The sequence below is a fragment of the Protomyctophum parallelum genome (genome assembly GCF_964188405.1).
Source record: "Protomyctophum parallelum genome assembly, chromosome: 1".
In the NCBI taxonomy this organism is placed as follows: Eukaryota; Metazoa; Chordata; class Actinopteri; order Myctophiformes; family Myctophidae; genus Protomyctophum; species Protomyctophum parallelum.
Window position 1 is genome coordinate 6,689,019 of NC_139697.1, and position 20,381 is coordinate 6,709,399.

The 20,381-nt window shown below is 41.1% G+C and overlaps 3 protein-coding genes across 4 annotated transcripts in view; 2 read left to right on the forward strand and 1 right to left on the reverse strand.

The window, feature by feature from the left end:
- tnxbb (tenascin XBb) overlaps nucleotides 1-4,109 on the forward strand; it is a 44,654-nt gene extending 40,545 nt beyond the window's left edge. For both annotated transcript variants that reach the window (XM_083758493.1, XM_083758496.1), the window contains 4 exons: nucleotides 418-514; nucleotides 1,348-1,503; nucleotides 1,940-2,103; nucleotides 2,633-4,109. In XM_083758493.1, coding sequence (XP_083614619.1) covers nucleotides 418-514; nucleotides 1,348-1,503; nucleotides 1,940-2,103; nucleotides 2,633-2,734 — 519 coding nt within the window. In that variant the 3' untranslated portion in view covers nucleotides 2,735-4,109. The remainder of the gene's footprint in view (nucleotides 1-417; nucleotides 515-1,347; nucleotides 1,504-1,939; nucleotides 2,104-2,632) is intronic.
- LOC310870622 (uncharacterized protein) overlaps nucleotides 1-20,381 on the reverse strand; it is a 441,780-nt gene that overhangs the window by 384,220 nt on the left and 37,179 nt on the right. The window lies entirely within an intron of this gene.
- On the forward strand, nucleotides 13,323-18,487 carry LOC310875135 (histone H3-like centromeric protein A; the record flags this gene model as incomplete). Its single annotated transcript, XM_083788249.1, has 5 exons — nucleotides 13,323-13,434; nucleotides 13,522-13,631; nucleotides 13,945-14,019; nucleotides 14,270-14,384; nucleotides 18,480-18,487. 5 exons carry the CDS (start codon nucleotides 13,323-13,325, stop codon nucleotides 18,485-18,487), a joined length of 420 nt encoding a protein of 139 aa, XP_083644375.1.

Consider the following 20,381-nt stretch of genomic DNA (forward strand, 5'->3'; position numbering starts at 1 on the left):
GACATACATTGACATCACATTGAAGTTCAAGACATTTGTGCGAATTTGCGTGCGAATTTTGGTGATTTGATAGCAATCCAGTGGCGTGCACAGATAGACACTAGGGGGGTATTTTCTGTACACTGTACAGTATGGTGGACCAAAAAATCTTCTAAATCTCACACTATTAAGGCAACCGGGTCCACACGCTGCACAAGGCGCCCTTTTTTCACTTGAGCACCTGCCCCTCTAAATGTCTGTGCACGCCACTGTAGCAATCGATACGTGTGTGTGTGTGTGTGTGTGTGTGTGTGTGTGTGTGTGTGTGTGTGTGTGTGTGTGTGTGTGTGTGTGTGTGTGTGTGTGTGTGTGTGTGTGTGTGTGTGTGTGTGTGTGCGTGTGTACGTGTGCGTGTGCGTGCGTGCGTGCACTGTGCAGGTCTTCCAGAGGAGAAAGGATGGTTCGATGGATTTCTTCCGTGGTTTCAAGGAGTATTCCCATGGCTTTGGAGACCTGAGTGGGGAATTCTGGCTGGGTAGGACAGATGTAGCCATTCATCATAATGATTTCCTTGCTCCATTCCTCCAGCCCTCTCACTCTCTATTCCTCCACCTTTTCCTCACCTCCTCCCTCGCACTTTCCCTCTCTCCCAGCAAAATGATCATAATCAGTTTAACCACTTTAACAATATAGTTATACTTCAGCTATTTAAAAACAATTGATGACCTACAAGCTCACAACGCGTCATGATGCGATGCATTAAAATCTTTTCAACCGGCCAAATACATAAATCATTTTGGGGGTCCTTGACATGACAAAGTTTGAAAAGCACTGTTAATAGACAACGACACTAATTCTAAGATATCTCTCAACCCTACATGGATCAGAAATGTTCTGACAGGATTGAAAACACATTGGACGTATTAAACATTTGGGTCCCAGCGGGATACTATTTGAGAACCACTTGTCTAAACGAACTCAGTTCCTGTATAAACAATTCTTGCCATAAGTAGCGAACTCGAATGCACAAACAGACTCACTGTTTGGCAAGAGAGTATGACAGACAGAACACACAGTACCAACATATGAGAGGAATCAGTTTAATGTGGAAATTGAAGTCAACAGTGTAGCACAATTTTGGCAGGATAATGTTGAACAGGAGTTAGTAGTGGAGGGTACACAACACGTCACTTGAATTCCATTTAAAGGTGCAGAACAGCTGGGAAAGGTTAGATGATCTCCCTGAGTCCCCCTCCCACATCACCTGTTGTGAAGGTGCCTCTGAGCAAGGCATCAAACATACCCCTAGTGCTTTAGTGGTGCGGTGCTGCTTATTAAGTACTGACTATACTGTTTCTTCCCCTCCAGGACTGGAGAATCTCCACAACCTGACAACCACGACTAAGATGGGTCTTCGTGTGGACCTGAGGGAGGGAGGTGAGGCGGTGTTTGCCAAATACACCACCTTCCAGGTCGCCAAGAAGAACTACAAACTGACAGTGGCTGGGTACAGTGGGACAGCTGGTGAGGAATCATGGGATAGAATATAAAAGAAAAGAATAGCAAAGGACCAGGCTCGGAAAAATAAATACAAAAGTACAAAACATTGGAAGAGTACCACTAACGGAATGTAAAACTATCTCCTCTCCTCAACACTCATTGTGTGCTTTGTAATAATTGTGCCATAACCAGTGTTGCCAACTCTCCAGTAACGGAAGGAGCTAGTGGCTCTTAGAAAAGTCTCTAGTCTCTGGCGACTGTCAACACGATTTGTCCCCAATTCACCAGAAAAAGTAGTTAGATTTCTCTCCAGAAGCTTTTCACTAATTCAGTCCCTATAGGGGGGTCTGGAAAGAAGCTAAATATGGCAACAAATCCGCTAAGTTGGCAACACTGGCCATAACCATTGGTCTTTGATCAGTATGTCTCCTCTCCCTTAACCTCTGCGCCATCCTTATAGGTGACTCAATGACCTACCACAATGGTCGCCTGTTCTCCACCAAGGACCGCGACCCCTCGCCTTTCATCACGCGCTGTGCCATGTCCTATCGCGGAGGCTGGTGGTACAAGAACTGCCACGAGGCCAACCTCAACGGGGTCTACGGCATTGATCTTAATCACCAGGTACTGGAGGAACACACATCGCTAGCCTGGTTTCCAGCCTGATTCGCTGCGTTCCGTGAATTTGTATTGTTTTTGTCTCAGTCTGGCCAGCTTCCTGTTTGACGGTTATTTCATAACGTCACCTGTTACGTAGCGATGTTGTTGCTGAATTGGATGTTGTTCCAACGAAACAAAATAGTATGGTAATTACGTCATCAGCCAGCGCCACTCTGTCCATGCTTTTCTCCCTAGCGGCAGTTTGAGAGTAAAACCTATAGTAAAACTAAGTAAAAAGTAAACGCTAGTTTGATTCAGTATATGCCATTGGAACTATTTGTATTCAAATCATTCAGACCCATTTCATAGTCATAAACAGAAACCACTACTACAATATGAATATGTGCCAAATCATTTTATTCAAATGTGTGCAAAACCAATAATAATAATAATCTGTGAATTATTTATTTTTGCTGGGTCCTGTTGGGTTTAGAATAGATCTCAGAACCGTAGTCTCTCAGGTTCAAAGTATGTTTCTGTGTGTTTCTGCCAGGGTATAATTTGGACCTCATGGAAAGGAAAGGAACACTCCATCCCCTTTACCGAGATGAAGATGAGACCAGCTGCCTTCCATCCTCCTCCGATTCAAGGATAAACAATGATGAGAGAGTGCCGGCAGACTGAAAAAGGTCTAGAGAATGGGAGAGGCTTTCTTCATGAACACGAGGGCATTTGAACACACATGCACGGATGTGAGAGTGGACAGTCAGATGCGCATGGAAAATTCATACACAAACACAAATATGTATTCAGAGAGAGAGGGAGGGAGATGTTACAAACACATGCATAACAAAAGGTGCTGTATGAATGCACTGTATATAAATCCAAGCATCTAAAAGTTGCCTTGCTACCACTCCAGACAAGAGCAAGAAGACATATTTTTTTAAATGTATGGTGGACAGTTATCAGTATGTTACTGTAGATTGTACAGTTTTCTCAGATTTCTTTAGTTTCCCATTTTTTTGTATTCTCTACTCTTTACAGCAGGGCTGCACAAACCTTTAGAGAAATAACATGTTTCATTATGTTTTACTTTTAAGTGTTGTGCTGGGAACAGTCAAGTTTAAATTATCCAATATATATAAATATATATATAAAGAAACCTTTGCACACAGTAATAGTATCAGTACCAAACTATTGTGTTACAATTTTGCTGACACAATCAGTGAGTAGGTAGATGATCATTGTCATGCCAAGGAAACTTCAACAGGACGCATGGCTGCATCCCAATGATCCTCCTCATCAGCATCATTCTGAGCAGCCAACAGCTAGGTGAAGCTGAAACTGAATTTCCCCTATGGGATTAATAAAGGTGTACCTTTTTATTTTCTTACTTTCATTGTCTCAATGTTTTAATGTGCATGCGACATGATCAAGGCCTTTTAATATACCTGTCTTTGTTTTTGGAAAAAGGGCCAAAACAGCATAATGATAATAATAATAATAATAATAATAATAAAAACACAGCTCTGATCATTTATAAAGGTGGTGAGAAATTATGTTTGTTATGCTCTTTAAAAACCTATAGCAACCACTTCTCAAATAAATGTGCATCAAAAATAGACCATTCCTTTGGTACCTTATAGGATCAAAAGAAGAAGTATTATGTGGAGGGCCATTTTGGGCCCTCAGGCCATAGTTTGGACTGCCCTGCTGTAAAGCATTTTGCTGCCCATCATTCTAAGCTGTAAAATATATTATATGCACTGTGCCTTGTTCATTATGATGTCATCACTGTGGAAATGAGCGAGTGATGGAGATTTCTGTTTTGTACACTTCACTTGGTTCCTCAGTGTTTGTCTGGTCGATGTGTTGTCTTTATATATGTCCTTTATTTTTTATTTTATAGTTGTTTTATTGAACCTGTTAATACAATAAAAAAGGTGGAGGTTATAGTTTAATTTCTGAATCCTTAAATGATTGTGTGCGGTCATACAGATTTGTGAATAAAGGTCTATATGGGCATTGTATTTGGTATGTGCAGTTTCTGTGGTATTTCCACCGTAGTCAAAAGTAACTAAATCATAGTAGTCATTATACTGTTTATTAGTGGTAGTGTCTCAGTTTATCAGTGATTTTTAAGTAACTACCGTGAGTACATTTACTCAACTACTGCAGTGCAGATAACTGCAAATTTAGGTACTTTTAATTGAGAATTTCTAATTTGCAATGAACATTGTACTACAATTATTTGACAACTGCAACATCCATGTCTACTATTTACAATACAAGGTTCACACAATATTGGCCCAAAATGCATATGTGTTTAGGTGTTTTGCAGCCTACTGTCATGATTGTGTATTTTGCTACTGCATTATTGAAAACAAGATTTATCCTATTTATTAATCAACTTCAAACTTCAACTTCAAATAACCTTCGGAAACTTCTTCTGTGCAGTGGTAAAAGACAAGAAAACACAATACATACTGTACATACACAGTTACTATATGAAAGACTATAAATTACTTTAAAGCGACATATATGATAGATGGCTATCTCAATAATCTGATCTCTATGGTTCTCTATTTTATAATTCAGATATTCTATTCTAAAATAGACAATCTACAAGCTCACAGTAACCTGTAGAGGTGCTATTTCTTCGTGTCTTCAGACAACAATGAATTAATCTTGGGGTCCTTGACGTGAAAAAAATTGGAAACCACTGGTTTACAAGCAGAAGCAAGCAGAAATAAGCAACTACACTTTAAAAACAAGCCCCAAAAACGCAACCTGCAACTACCAAGCGACTTTACAGAAAAAACAAGCCAAAATTACTTAATTAATTAACCAGACATGGGAACACTGACTTTGACACCTGAATCTTTGCACAGGGATTACAAAGTGAATCAGCAGTGTTGTGGAGGATGACCCTTTATGATTTCTCTCAGTTTGTGTTCCCAATTCCCATGCCCAAATGAACACACCCCTTTTCAGTAAACTCATTGGATACAAGCAGAGTTATTGATAGCACCTGTTGTTGCCTGCAGCTGGTGGAATCCAGGTAGGCAAACTGTTAGCCCTACAAGTCAGAACCCAATGCTACTGAAGTTTCTGACATTTTTGAGACCCAGATAGCATGGGGTCCTATTCCACCTCCACCCTGCCACTGGGTACGCACACATAAATAAACATAAATACCTTCGGATACGTCCTTCTGCGCTCTTTGAGGGCTTTTGTTCGTTTGAGGGCTTCTGAATGTGTGAACTATAAGTACCTATAAATACCGCTGCGAATATCTCCTGTGGCGCGGAAGCCGTTTTAATGTTTGACCGATTTGGTCGCTTTGATTCTTCTCTTCCTTCCTTATTTATTGACACCTCATTGTACCACCTATCTGGCTAGCTAGTGGCTATAGCTATGACAGAGCAGATCAGAGGCAGGAATGTAGCCATGCACAAGCCAACCGCACATCGGGAGGCGGTACAATAAACGGTAAATAAACAAGAAGAATCAAAGCGACCAAATCGGTCAAACAAAGTTTGAAAAAAATACTTAACGGCTTCCGCGGCACAGGAGAATTCGCAGCGGTATGTATAGATACTTATAGTTGACACATTCAGAATAACTCAAACGAAAAGAAGCCGTCAAACGACGCAGACACGACGTATCCGACGATATTTATGTCCGCGTTCTATCATTTCAATATGAAAACACAGATACGCACAGGGACCCCACGGGTAGCCCGGTTCGGCACGAATCGATTGGGCTGACCCAGGGGGTTCCGAGAGGGGCTAGCAAACTGTTCAGACTGTACGGCCTGCATGTCCACATTTGTTGTATTTTTCTTTTTTTATCTGAACAAAGGAATACACATTTTTTACAAAGCTTTTAATCATATTTTCCTTGTTCAGAATGCATTAACCAATCTGACGTAATTTGGATAGGAAAACAGATTTGGGCTGCCAGTCTAAACTGGGCTTTTATGATTCTGCGTTTTTATTTTGTACTTTTATGGTTAATAGGTATAGAGAGTGAAGCTGAATGCTGCTGGTGAAACAAGGCAGTGGACCAGAGTAGCAGGTATGCCATTCCTTAAAACTTTGCACTAGACCTGAACTCAAGATTGGAGGCTGTTATTAAAATAAATGTATCCAGATTACTCTTTCTATTCCAATCCTTACCTGTAGAGGTACCCCAAGGAAAATGTATTACATGGGACAGAATGATTGCCAGGTTTGTGTGGGCCGGGCAGAGGCCAAGGGTCAGGTTTCAAACCCTTCAACTCCCAAAGGAGAGAGTCTTCCCAATTTAAAAAAGTCCAGCTGATATGTAGGATGTTGGACGTAAACCAGATTATATAGCAAAATGGAAAGATATGGAAAAGGAATTCGACAAACATCCAATACAGAATATTATAGAAGACAAAGAAAAGTTTAAGAAAATAAAACACCGTTGATCCAATCACCCTATTTACCTATTTAGAGATCTGTTTTGAAAGTGTTAAAAAATATAGGTTAGAAGAGGATATAAAGATTTTAAAATGAATTGCATTTGACAGTTCATTTAAACCTGCAGGGCATGATAATAATAATAATAATAATAATAATAATAATAAAACTTTACGGCCCGTAGAAGCAAAAAGCTGCTTCCCCGTATTTTTTAGTTGCCATTTTTTGGGGCAAAGCGAGCAGGCCGGCGGTGGAAGACCTTAGGGGGCGGTTTGGGACATATTTAGGCAGGCAGTCATGTAGGTAGGAAGGTGCGAGACCATTGAGAGCTTTATAGACAAGTTAAATTATTTTAAAATCAATCCTAAAAACAACCGGAAGCCTGATAAGGGATTTAAAATATGGAGTAATAGAGGAATGACAGCCTGGTGTGTTTTGGAGAAAAATGGGGCATTGGAGAGTTTCACAGATTTGAGTGTTAAATACATGTTGGATAAACATGATTTCTTCAGGTATCTTCAACTAAGGGATTATTATATTAAGGAATAGTCAAAGGGAGGCCCTCCATAGAAGTGAATGGTATTGTCCAAATTATTAAAAATATATACAAGGGGGAAAGATTCGAATTATATCAGCAATATATACAACTTTGATGAGTGGCAGTCATTCAACAGAATATATTAAGAAGAAATGGGAAGCATTATATAGAAATTACAGAAAAAGATTGGATACATATGTGGAAAATGCACCAATCATCTACCAATTCACGGATATGGAGGGAATTCTCTTGGAAAAATCTATGCAGGTTTTTTATCACACCAAAGATTAAGAGCAAACAGTTAAAGCAACAGATACAATGTTGGAGGGGTTGTGGAGATGTTAATGTGGATCATTCACATGTGTTTTGGAAATGTCCCGAAAATTGAGGATTTTTGGAAAATGATAGGCCTACATGATCAGGGATATGAGGTGCATATGAAGTGTGATGTTCTGTATTTAGGAAACTTGATAGGGGGGGGGGGGGATACGAGGAGAGGATAGATATCTGGTGAACTTTTTATTGGCGGCAGGAAAGAAAGCTATCAGGGGAAGATACGAGGAGAGGATAGATATCTGGTGAACTTTTTATTGGCAGCAGGAAAGAAAGCTATCACAAGGAAATGGGGCCAGAACCTCCAAATCAGGGGCAATGGGAAGAGGTGATAGAGGAAATATATCTTATGGAGAAACTGACACATCGCTTGCGACTACAGGAACAGCAAATGGACGATAAATGGTTGAAATGGACAATACATGCATAAGTATCACGCAATGTCGATTTTATTATATTTTATTTTGTACTGTAGGCTGTTTCCTTTTTTTTCTTTCTTTTGTCATTGTTTAAAAATTAATACATTTTTAAGTGATAAAAAAAAAAGACATTATACACTAGTAGAGGCCAAGGAAAAACCATTGCCCTGTAATTTTCACATCTGATCTTTATAGCACCACCAGGAGGCCCACATAATGTAAAACACGTTTTATCCAAATTTCACGCTAATCTGTACACATGATCTCTATAGTCATGTGATCAAGACGGGTCTGTTTGATTTCTCATATTCCATCCTGATTGCAGGCTTCTAAAGTTTACAGGAGTGGCCCGTTTTGTACAAAATGCTGCAAAACATGAACGCTGCGTCCGATTGCGGTGCCATTGCATGCATATTCCCACTAGGCTGAGGAAGAAATGCCACTTTTTTAACGCTCCTATCCTGATGGAGACCTGTCACCTGTGCCCCCAAGGGGCACTTTTTCTTTAGCAGCTATTTTTGGTGTGAGACATGATGTGCAACCACAGTATAAATCAGGCTTTTAGTGCAAGCAGGTCTTGGCCTTCTGAGTGGTCATGTTTACCTAGACCAAGGTGAGGGTTAAGGCTCATACATAGTCTGGATTTTCGGTGGTTAGGTGACCACCGAATTACAACATGACGTCACGAGCCGCGGTGAAGAGCAAACCACCGCCACCGCTGCAGCCCTTCTCTCTGTTTTTACTCACCACCGCTCAACGTTATTTCAGCTCCGGTGGTCAGCTCACCACCGGAGCAGTGGTCACCTTACCACCGAAAATCCAGACTATGAATGGGCCTTTACTATCCGCAAAACGCAAACCCACAACGTATTATCCAGTATCCGTACTGCTGTGGTAGAGTGTGCATCATTGCTTGTGTAAGTAAGGAGACAGCCAGTCAGGCTCCAGAGGACAGACCATTCATCAGTCTGCCACTGGACCTACAGCAGTCCTTTGGTCTGGCTGGGATTCCTCTGAAACCTGCTGGTGGCACCATTAGTAAACACCAGCTGCACTCTGTTATGGGTCAAACAGTCTCCCACTGTCTGACCTCCTATACACCGGCATCTGTGGCATTTAGCCTATACAATAAATTGCAGTGTTAACCACTTATAAAACCCTATAGGCCTATGCCTTGTCACAAAACAAATGTAGCATGCACGCTCGCACCTTTAAAATGTTAATTTTAAATGTCACAGTTTGATAATAACAACAGTGGATCAGGGTTAGAGTGGCCGGTAGAGAGGCAGGATGTGAACAGTTCGATCCCGGATTCCCCAGTGTCGAAGTATCCATGAGCGAGTGCATGCCTTTCATCCGACGGAGCATTGGTCCGAACAACAACCTACCTCCTCCCTCACCCTAACCCTAACCTCCCCCAGGGCAGACACCTGAACCTAACCGCAACCCTCTCCCGACCCGCAGCGCACCTCGGGTCACCTCGGCGCACCTCGGGTCACCTCGGGTCACCTCGGAGCATTGCTCCTTCGGAGCAATGCTCTGTCGGATGATAGTATGCCTCCCTCCATGAGCAAGACACTGAACCCCTAATTGCTCCCAATGTGCAGGTTGGTGGCCTTGCATGGTTTTCACCACCATCGGTGGATGAATGCGTGAATCGGTGAATGTAATGCACACTCTACAGTATGTAAAGTGCTTAGGATAATAGTGCTATATAAATGCACCATTTATATCAAATGGCTTTGTCTTTCTACATTGCATGTTGCAGTCAAGTGATACCTTGGGGGGGGGGGGGGGGGGGGGGGGGGGGGGGGGGGGGGGGGGGGGGCGGGGCGGCCGTGGCTCGGGTAGAGTGGCTGGATGGTAACCACAAGGTTGCCAGTTCGAACCCGGGCTCCCCAGAGTCAGTGTCAAAGTGTCCTTGAGCAAGACACTGAACCCCTAATTGCTCCTGATGTGCTAGTTGGTGCCCTGCATGGTTTCCGCTGCCATCAGTGTATGGGTGCTATATAAATGCACCATTTACCTTACATAAGTAGTTTGTCCACCTGTCCCGTTGAGCCCCGTAAGTAATGTAAGCTGTTCTTCCCAGGCAAGCCAACCCTTTGAAAGATGAGTCCCAGGCAAATTCGGATGTGGAGGAATCTTGTGACTTGACCATGCAGTGAAGAAGAGGAAGCTCTCTACAGCGCATCACCTCCCTGCACCCCCCGTCAGATGAAACACATGTCCGGCAAACAACGGAACAGTCAGGCACTACAGTGGTCTACACTGTCTCTCCTTATGACTTCCACACAGGCACGCACACGTACACACACACACACACACACACACACACACACACACACACGCACACACACACACACACACACACACACACTCCTTGAGGATAAACACACCCAAGTTGAGGCATTCAATTTAGTCTGTTTAGATTATTTCATTTGGACGGATGCTCTGCCGAAAGGTAGCTATTTGAAGTATTGCCAGAGTCAACGGGTGGATATGAGAACAGCTGCATAAATTGGCATCGTTAACAGTTTGTGTTGCGTCATGTGATTTCACACCAGAAGATGATGTTGAAAATGACTGTAGACCTAGAGAGAGAAGAGGAGAGCGTGAAAGAGACTGAGACACAGACCAGACCCACATACAGAGTGATGTTGTGTTGGACCGTCTCCAAAGCAGGAGGACCAGAGCGAGCCTGTCATGCTCCAACAACTGTTGGCAGCATTTGCACTAATGCTGTCCACCACCACACATGCATTCTGTGTTCTTTGTATATTAGTTGTTTGTGCATTTTGAGTCCTTCAGAGCAGTGGTTCTCAAACTGTGACAAAAGAAACATTAAAAAAATCATTGAGTTTCTCATGTTCTGACACCATGAAATAGATTTCTAGACATCTGATTCAAAAGTTATCGCAAAAGCTATTTTGGCGAATATTAAGGATATTTAATATTGGATTTCCAGGAGCAAGTTGACCCTGTCAGTTGACCTGTCAACAGTATTTTCTGATTAATTTATGACTTGGGGATTGTGACATAAAAAAGTTTTGGTAATTTAATACAATAAAAAGGTGGAAGTTATAGTTTAATTTCTGAATCCTTAAATGATTGTGTGCGGTCATACAGATTTGTGAATAAAGGTCTATATGGGCATTGTATTTGGTATGTGCAGTTTCTGTGGTATTTCCACCGTAGTCAAAAGTAACTCAATTAAAAGTAAGTCATTATACTGTTTATTAGTGGTAGTGTCTCAGTTTATCAGTGGTTTTTAAGTAACTACCGTGAGTACATTTACTCAACTACTGCAGATAACTGCAAATTGAGGTACCGGTACTTTTAATTGAGAATTTCTCATTTGCAATGAACATTGTACTACAATTATTTGACAACTGCAACATCCATGTCTACTATTTACAATACATGGTTCACACAATATTGGCCCAATTTAAAATGCATGAAGAGATATGTGTGTAGGTGTTTTGCAGCCGGATACGAGTTGCAGAATACTCATGTCATGATTGTGTATTTTGCTACTGCATTATTGAAAACAAGAGGCAAGAGGAAGTTTTTCCTTTCGGAAACTTCTTCTGTGCAGTGGTAAAAGAAAACACAATACATACTGTACATACAGTTACTATATAAAAGACTATAAAAATGACTTTAAAGCGATCTACGATAGATGGCTATCTCAGTGGTTCTCTATTTTATACTTCAGCTATTATATTCTAAAATAGCCAATCTACAAGCTCACAGTGACCTGTAGATATGCTATTTCTTAGTGTCTTCAGACAACTTGTTGTGTAAAGGAAACCACTGGTTTACTTTAAAGATGTGCCACAATTTTTGTATTTTTCCAGTTTTTCATGTGTCTATGAGGTGACAGTACTTAATTAGACAGACTGGATTTGTTTTATGTGCAATTGTGTATTGACTTTGTATTTAGGGTTTCTTCCTGGAGGCTGAACCCTTGACAGTCAAACGGGCCAATGAAGTAAACAGTAATATAGTGACACCACACTATCAGCCCCTCCCCTAACCCCTCCCCCTTTATCATACAACTACAGCTGTGGGTGCGGCTTCAGTTCAGGTGGATCACCACCCATCACCACCCACCAGGCAAACCAGGCATACTTAATGAACTGGTGGGCGTGTCCACATAAAAGCATGATTTTAACAAATACTGTACACTTTTTGGAAATAGTTCTTCCCCCTTATATTGTAATAATACCTGATGATCATGTTTTAGGGTGGAAAAAAATGGTGGCACTCCATCTTTAAACAACATTAGGAACTACACTTTAAAAACAAGCCCCGCAACTACCAAGCGACTTTACAGAAGAAATAATAATATAATACTAATAAGCAAATTAACCACACATGGGAACACTGACTGTGACACCTGAATCTCTGCACGGGGATTACAAAGTGAATCAGCAGTGTGGAGGATGATCTTGTATAGGCATATATGTTCCCAATTCCCATGCCCAAATGAACACACCCCTTTTCAGTAAGCTCATTGGATATAAGCAGAGTTATTGATAGCACCTGTTGGTGCCTGCAGCTGGTGGAATCCAGGTAGGCAAACTGTTCAGACTGTATGTGTGTCCACATTTGTTGTATTGTTTTTTTTTATCTGAACAAAGGAATACATATTTTTTACAAATCAGCTTTGAATCACATTTGCCTTGTTCAGAATGCATTAACCAATCCGACTTAATTTGGATAGGAAATCAGATTTGGGCTGCCAGTCTAAACTGGGCTTTTATGATTCTGCATATTTATTTTTTACTTTTATGGTTAATAGGTAGAGGGATTGGCATGAAAGTGAGTTGAATGCTGCTGGTGAAACAATTAAGTCAGTGTCAGTGAGTCAGTGAGTAGCCGGTATAATGCCATATCTTAAAACTTTGCACTAAGCTTGTTTTCAGTATTTTCTTTGGTCATACAAACATTTATTTTAGTTCTGAATGTCTGCCTGCTTCCCAAAAGCTGGTGATGGCCTACTGAGGTTCTACTGTATAGGGCTCTTCAGGCCCACCTGATAGGCCCCAAATTGAGTGTTTACATTTGATGCAAGCTATATCTGTGCTGCAGAAACTTGTTTTTGTTTTGCATTTTAACTGAAGGTTGCTGGGATAACTTTTCTTTTGTGCAAAAGCTCATAGAGGGTCAAATGAATACTATAATTGCAGTTTAGTTAAACGACCACTAGTACTTCACCCATTTTCAACCTATCGTCATGTAATTGGTCTTCATGCTAGAGAGCACATTTATGTCTTTTCAGTGCGGAACATTGGAGATGATTGTATGCTTTACAGTTTTCAGGTTTTACAGAGTTTACAAAGATCGTTAAAGGGATAACACAAGGGGAGTTGTGTTTACATTGTGGTCCCGTCATAAAATATATGAACACATGGTTGAAAATGTTTTGAAGTGCTCCTTTAATGCTACTACTTTGTTCTACAAAGATTTATTTTTCCTGCTGTACTGCTTGGCGAAACAATGCGCGACAACAATTCTAGTGCCATCCGTCGTAAGGGCAAGACCCCTCAACACCGCATGCCGCAGCCTTCATCTGAATCCACGCAGCTGCTTGATCAGAGTGGTACAACAGGTGAGGAGGACCCCAATCCAACAATTGATCATTCAACAGAATTACAGAGGTGATGACGAACTGATGATCTTATGTGCCTCTTGGCAGTGGCCCAAAAAAAAAGAAGGTTCCGTCCAGGAACCAAGGCATTGATGGAGATAAGAAGGTACCAAAAGAGCACTGATCTACTGCTGAGGAAGGCTCCCTTCATGCGCTTGGTGAGATGTTGGACACAATCCATGGAATAGAAACCTTGAATTTAATGTCCTTTCTTTATCCCTTGCTTTCTCTATTCATTCTGCTATCTATTTCATTTTAAAATCCCACTATCCCAGTTGTGGGACGGCCGCAATATATGTTCGAGAGCCCGCCTAGGGAGCTGGAGGCTCTGGTTGACCCAGGTGTGATGCCGGCTGCCAGGTCAGCAAAGTGTCCCTGAGCAAGACACTTAACCTCTAACTGTTCCGCTCCTCCTGCCCACTGCAAATATACTGTGTATGCGTTTGTGTGTAATATTTGTTATTGCTTCAGGTTAAGGAGGTGTCCCAGTGTTTCTCCCGCGAACCTCTGAGATGGCAGGTCTATGCACTGATGGCCCTACAGGAGGTAAGGCAAAATCAAGACGAGAAATTCTACCCTGACATGTTTTGCACCTTTCACCATGACTGGTAAAACTATTTGACAGAAACTGAGTTGATAAAACATTTACTTTGGAGTGAATCGATAATGTCACTCCAAAAATATTTAAACACACAAGCTCTTTTGTTGTCCATCACTACTGCTGTCTTTTCACATGTTCAGTGGCTCGGCCACCATTTTCTCTCTCTCGCTCTCTCTCTCCCCCCTCTTCATCCAGGCAGCGGAGGCCTTCTTGGTCCTGTTGATGAGCGATGCCAACCTGTGTGCTCTCCATGACAAGAGGGTCACATTATATTCCAGAGACCTACAGCTTGTGAGAAGAATCCGAGGATGTACAAGCTAAAAGCTCTCCACTCCTTTGAGTGAGCACACGAAAGCTATGGTGTGGTTTTAGGCCCTATAACCACCACCACCACTACTAGACAATATAAAGTACTACTTGAATGCCTGGCTTAGCCTTGTTTTAGCCACATTTATATTCTACTTTAAATTGCCATTTTATTCTTCTAGAATAGATGTCTCTTTAAATGCTGCTTTAATAAACCGCTTTTATAAGTATTTGTTGCCTCTCATTGAGCTGTAAAAGGTATTCTATGCACTGTCCCTGTAGAAATGAGCAAGTGAGATGGAGATTTCTGTTTGAACTGTCTTGTTGTTTAATGCAAAAGCTAGGAAATAACATATTTCTGAATCCTTTTCTCACCTCAGACGACAATAACTACAGTAATTTCTTATTTGGTAGTGTCGTGTAAATTCAACAAGTACACTCATCTAAACTGGACTAAAATAGACAAAGTAACGAAGAGTATAGACGGTAAACTCTTAGACGGTCGGATGAGGAAAATCACGCAGGCAGAGAGATGAGCTGAATATCCATCGATGTATTTATTTGCAGTAAGTCAGACAAAGACAGAGGGCTTCCCGCGGCCCTTGAGTTGAGCCGCGGAGCCCAGGGCACATGACCGTACGGTCACACTGCCCCCAACAAGACTCACTCAACATTGTATTTACAGACATATATATAGTTTACATCAAACAGTTGAGTTCTGGGAGGGGTTGGGATTTAACATAAAGATCAACAACGTGCATAGGAATAGCAGATGGCTGCTACGTGTGTTTTGATTCACACCTGAGAGAAGCTTCAAAGGAGTAATGAACAATGCAGAGTACTTGACTGAGTGATTGCTTTCAAACTTGCAGACAGACAGACTAGACAATCAACTTAGAGTTGATTATAGCATGCTATAGTACAGAATTATCGAGTCCAGATACGACATTCCCCCCTTGACCATTACCATGATGATGGTCACATAAAAATATGGAACAATAATTCTATTACACCCCCCTTGACCCAATCACATGTACTATACTAAACATTAGGAAAGAAACAACAGAAAGTGACACTTTAAAAGTTCCCAAAAATAATTCCCTGCACATTCATGCATATCCGATAATTGACATTTGCACTTCACAATTAACTGACATTTAAACACACCACAACTTTGTCTTACCCTGTGTTTCAGTTTTAAACACACAAGCTTTTTCAGACACGCTCAATAATCCATTTATATTTTGAAACTATTTCCCTTCAAAAGTTTGATTTTGATGACAGCACGCTGCAATTACATTATCCCAGTACCCACCTTTAAGGGCCTGGGTAAATGACGAATCGACCTATGCTACTACTGTTTACTCACTCAAGGAAAACAGGCAATACTTTCTTATCCCCGTTCACACAGGAAAGTGTAAAATAAAGAAATGAGATAGACAAACTATATACTTAGTCTGCAATTTAAGAAAGAAATATAGAAATGCCTCTATTTTCTTTTAGACTGATTTAGGGAAAATACCCCCCTTGATCACTTCAGTGACCTGACACCAGCCTGTCATGTACTCACTATCTCATTTGCATTTAAGCAACCATGCCAGTGGTTTCGTCCCTAAGGTCAATTTACTTATATGCAGACTATACATTTTGACTCAAATAAACCTGTAGGCTTAACAATCCAATTTAACCTATCTAATTTTACAAAAGATCAATGAAATATCCTAAATGTGAAATGTATTCTCATACTAAACTCAAAATTTAGATTTAACCCCAAATTAAAGCCAATTTAATTTTAAACCTGAACTAAACCCCCAATGTAATTGTCTATATACTCCCCCCTCTGAAACTTGTTTCACATGTTTCAGAAATATCTAAAAGAAACCAATTAACGCTTTACAAAAAACCAGCCCAAATTTAAACCACCCAAGTAAAAAATAAAATCCTCCCCCAGCCCTCAGCCCTTGAGACAAAGGAAGGCCTCCCACTAAACCAGGAGAGCAAACGCGAAACAATGAATAAATGCCAAATCACACCCAAACAACGTGTAAGTCACTGAACAACAGCAATTTATACAGCCAAGACCGCACAATTAAAAATAGCAACAAAAGACTTGATTGAGAACTATTTGGCATTCAATCACAGCTCACAATGATCTACCAGCACTAACACATATACGACCACAGACCCACAGACAAAACTCAAACAAACCAAACACATACACACACAGTCGCTCACTCATACCACGCACACACGCACAATCCCTAAACATCCTAACACAGTGTGCACTGACCTACACTATCATCCACACACTTAGTTTACGAATTCTTGCCAGTCCTTGGTTCGCAGAACTCACTCCAAAAAAATAGAAATTAAGGAAAATCCACAAAATCCTTCGCAGGTCCAATGTTCGTGCCGTAGTAAACCACGGAATCGAAATATCACGTCGGGCGCCAAAATCTGTGGTATATTTTCTTCCAGGAGTTTGTAGATTATGACCTTATTTCCCCACTGTACAAGAACGAGAAATGAGCTCCGTTTTCCCAGGCAAAGTCCTTCTTTTATTCAATCAAGGCATGTCCCATAGTTACATCAAGTTACAAGCATTCAAGTCATCCTCTCATGGTATACCTCCAGGCCAGGTCAAGCCCTGTCCTGCCTCCTGTCCTCCGCTTCCCAACTCACAAGTCCCCCCCAAAACCTCCCAGCACATATCTTTATACTACCTAACTTGCAGTGGGTGTCACCTTTTTGTCCCTGTGTGTGTGTGTGTGTGTGTGTGTGTGTGCTAATCAAAAGACCCCCAACTGTGACAGTCCCTGTAGTACTCATAAAATGCATGACAGACAAACTGTAGCCTCCTGTCCTTATCAAACAGGAAGGCCTTTAGATAATATCAGATGAAAGATCACGCCCCAAGAATTATCTTGAAGTTAAAGGGTGAAGCCACAGGCTTCCTGCCTGTAGGACAATTGATATGCAAATAGTTACAACACTGCAATGGGATGAAGGGAGAAAGGCTTGCACTATAACTAACCAAGTATATATATATGATTCAAATTACACGACACTCCCCCCTACTAATAGTCCTCAAGGCTATTAGTCTAAAATATGAATCATAATTTGGCTCAACATGTTTTCCTCCCCACAATCCCCAAATGTTCAAATTCCCAAAAATGTCTCAATTAAACCTGAAACCGAATCCCTTTGTAAGATAAGTACCCTCCTCCCCCCTGGATACTGAGAAGGTAAAACACAGTCAGGTTGACACAACACTCGAAACAAAAATGAACAAAATCAATAGCTATGTTATTTGACATCTGCTAGATAATGACCCTATCAGTCTTATCTTGCCCTGCGACTGTTTTAGACTCACATACTGTTCTTGACATAAAAGTCCTGATTTGAGAATTCCTCACAACAAATAAAACTTAACACATTAAAAGAAAACTGTATAGAATTAAACAGAATAATTAAAATTAATTCAAATATATAAATGTACCCCAACATTTTTTCTATCACAGACAGGCCTGGCCAGGACTTGAATACACTCAGACACACAAACAAATACCCCCCTTTCCCCCTTCTTAGTTTGTGAGTAACTTTCACAGAACAATGGACAGATGATAGTCCTGCAGAAACCATCACCTGACCATGATTCGGAAAGCAACACAAACCAAGAGCTAAAACAATATTTGTCAATCAAACTGTACTATTGCAATCTCAATCTCAAGAATAAATGAATGAAGAAACATACAGTACATGAAAATCAAACATCAATACATCAACATGGAAACAATAGATAAGCACTATTCCTCAGCGCACTTAGATGGAGTCTAGGAAGAGTCAGTTGTCAGATGACAGCTAGGTGACAGATCAAAAGCCATGCTGTCAATAGCACAGAGAGGGGCGTGTCAAGTCAACTGTCAAAAGAAGAACATGGAGGAGCCATGCCACTTCTCCTTTAGCTGTCCAAATCATTGTTCATGAGATCCGGTCAAGCTTGACTTCCCTCAAAGTTTCCCGTTGTGGGTTCTGGTCACACTGTCCAGCAAAATGACCATGTGTCCTACAGTTATGACACTCTCCTTTCATCCTCCAGCTTTCTGAACTGTGACGTGTCAGTGGAATATATCCTTGCTGAGGTGCACGTGCAGCCCACTGATAGGGTGACACTGGCTGTTGTGGTGCCCTCACTCTCCATGGCGGCACTTTTTGTTGGTCTGCGCTGTCCTGCAAATGTGTCACTTCTGGTTGAATCAGTCTCTCTTCTTGAATCTTTGTCAGCACTTCCGCTTGTAGTGACACTGTATTCTCGTTCATTTGACGTACAAGGTCAACATCTTCAAGTCTTTGGAACTCCTGTTTTTTCCGGAACAGGTCGACACAGTGAGCAATATGGTTTGTGTAGGTTTCCAAAGGCAGTGTTGAGAGGGAGACGACCTCCTCCAATTTCGTCTGTACAGGCCCTGGCAGTCCCTGGAATATCTTGTCTCTGTATTTACAGACATATATATAGTTTACATCAAACAGTTGAGTTCTGGGAGGGGTTGGGATTTAACATAAAGATCAACAACGTGCATAGGAATAGCAGATGGCTGCTACGTGTGTTTTGATTCACACCTGAGAGAAGCTTCAAAGGAGTAATGAACAATGCAGAGTACTTGACTGAGTGATTGCTTTCAAACTTGCAGACAGACAGACTAGACAATCAACTTAGAGTTGATTATAGCATGCTATAGTACAGAATTATCGAGTCCAGATACGACAGTAGGAACCAAGTAATTTACTGTACTTGAGTAAACTTTTTAGTTATAGCTATACATTTTCTAGTATTCCTTTTGGGTTTTTTTTTTTAAATACTTTTCAGAGGCAAAGATTGTACATACTTTTGGTTAGGCTACTAGTACTTACTGTGCAGACCACACTTTGACAAGTGACAACCACTCAGTCTGGTCGGGGGGTGTGTTACCCTGCTGAGTTTGACCACACTTCCTGAACCAATACCCCAATGAAGTGGGCCCATAGTCTGGCCCTCCTACTAGCTTCAATTTGATTGGCTGAGAGAGTCAAGACGGCAAAGACGAATGCGGTATTGGAATTTCGGACGGACGGTGGGTGCAGTGACAGTGTTTTTGTTTAAGATTTGCAGAAAGGACAATGTAGAACGCTATCCAAATTTTTCCCCCTGAAATGCCTTTTGTGATGACTGCTGCAGATTCTTTTTTTTTTTTATCTCGGGAAGCTTTCAAAAGGGTCAACAAGTTGGATTGTTTTGAGGGGCTGCTATGTCCAGCTTTTAATGTAACGTAATTTTTGTCCCAACACAAATGCCGTTGACAATTTTGACTGTTTGTGTAAACACACATTGACGAAGGTGAGGATGCAAATTGTGGCCGGAATGTGATGTACGATAAGAGCGCCCCTCACTTCACACGGGTGTGATTTAAAATAAAATAAAAATTCTACATTTAAGCTGTTTTCATGTTGGGATATCGGCCAACATTTCAATAACAGTGCATCCCTAGTTTTGGAATAAAGAGGCATTGCTTTTACAAATTACATTCAGTGTTTATATGCCTTTTTCAGGATTTTTTTTAGTACAGCAAGTGATCATATGGTTTATCGTCCAGGGATTTCATATCAGCCATCCCTAATCACTTCTCATTTCACTTGTATATCCTGTATGAGTTCTATCTCCTGATTGGATAAAATTGGTATCCTGACTGGAAAATGAATTTTCTGTATATTAAATAGCTGGATAAACAGGACCCCTATTACTGAACAAACGTACAGGATTATCACAATATAGAGCTATTTAACACTTATATTAAGGAAGTAATTCAGGGAATGGGTGTGTGTTGGACATAATTGTGAGTCGAGACCTAGCCAAGGAACCATTTAATTCCTATTGAGTCCCATCCCATGTATTTTCAGCATATTCTAGTGTTCGCAACTGTGCTTTTAAACACCTTTTTATAATTGGTCTCCAAAGAGCTGCTTC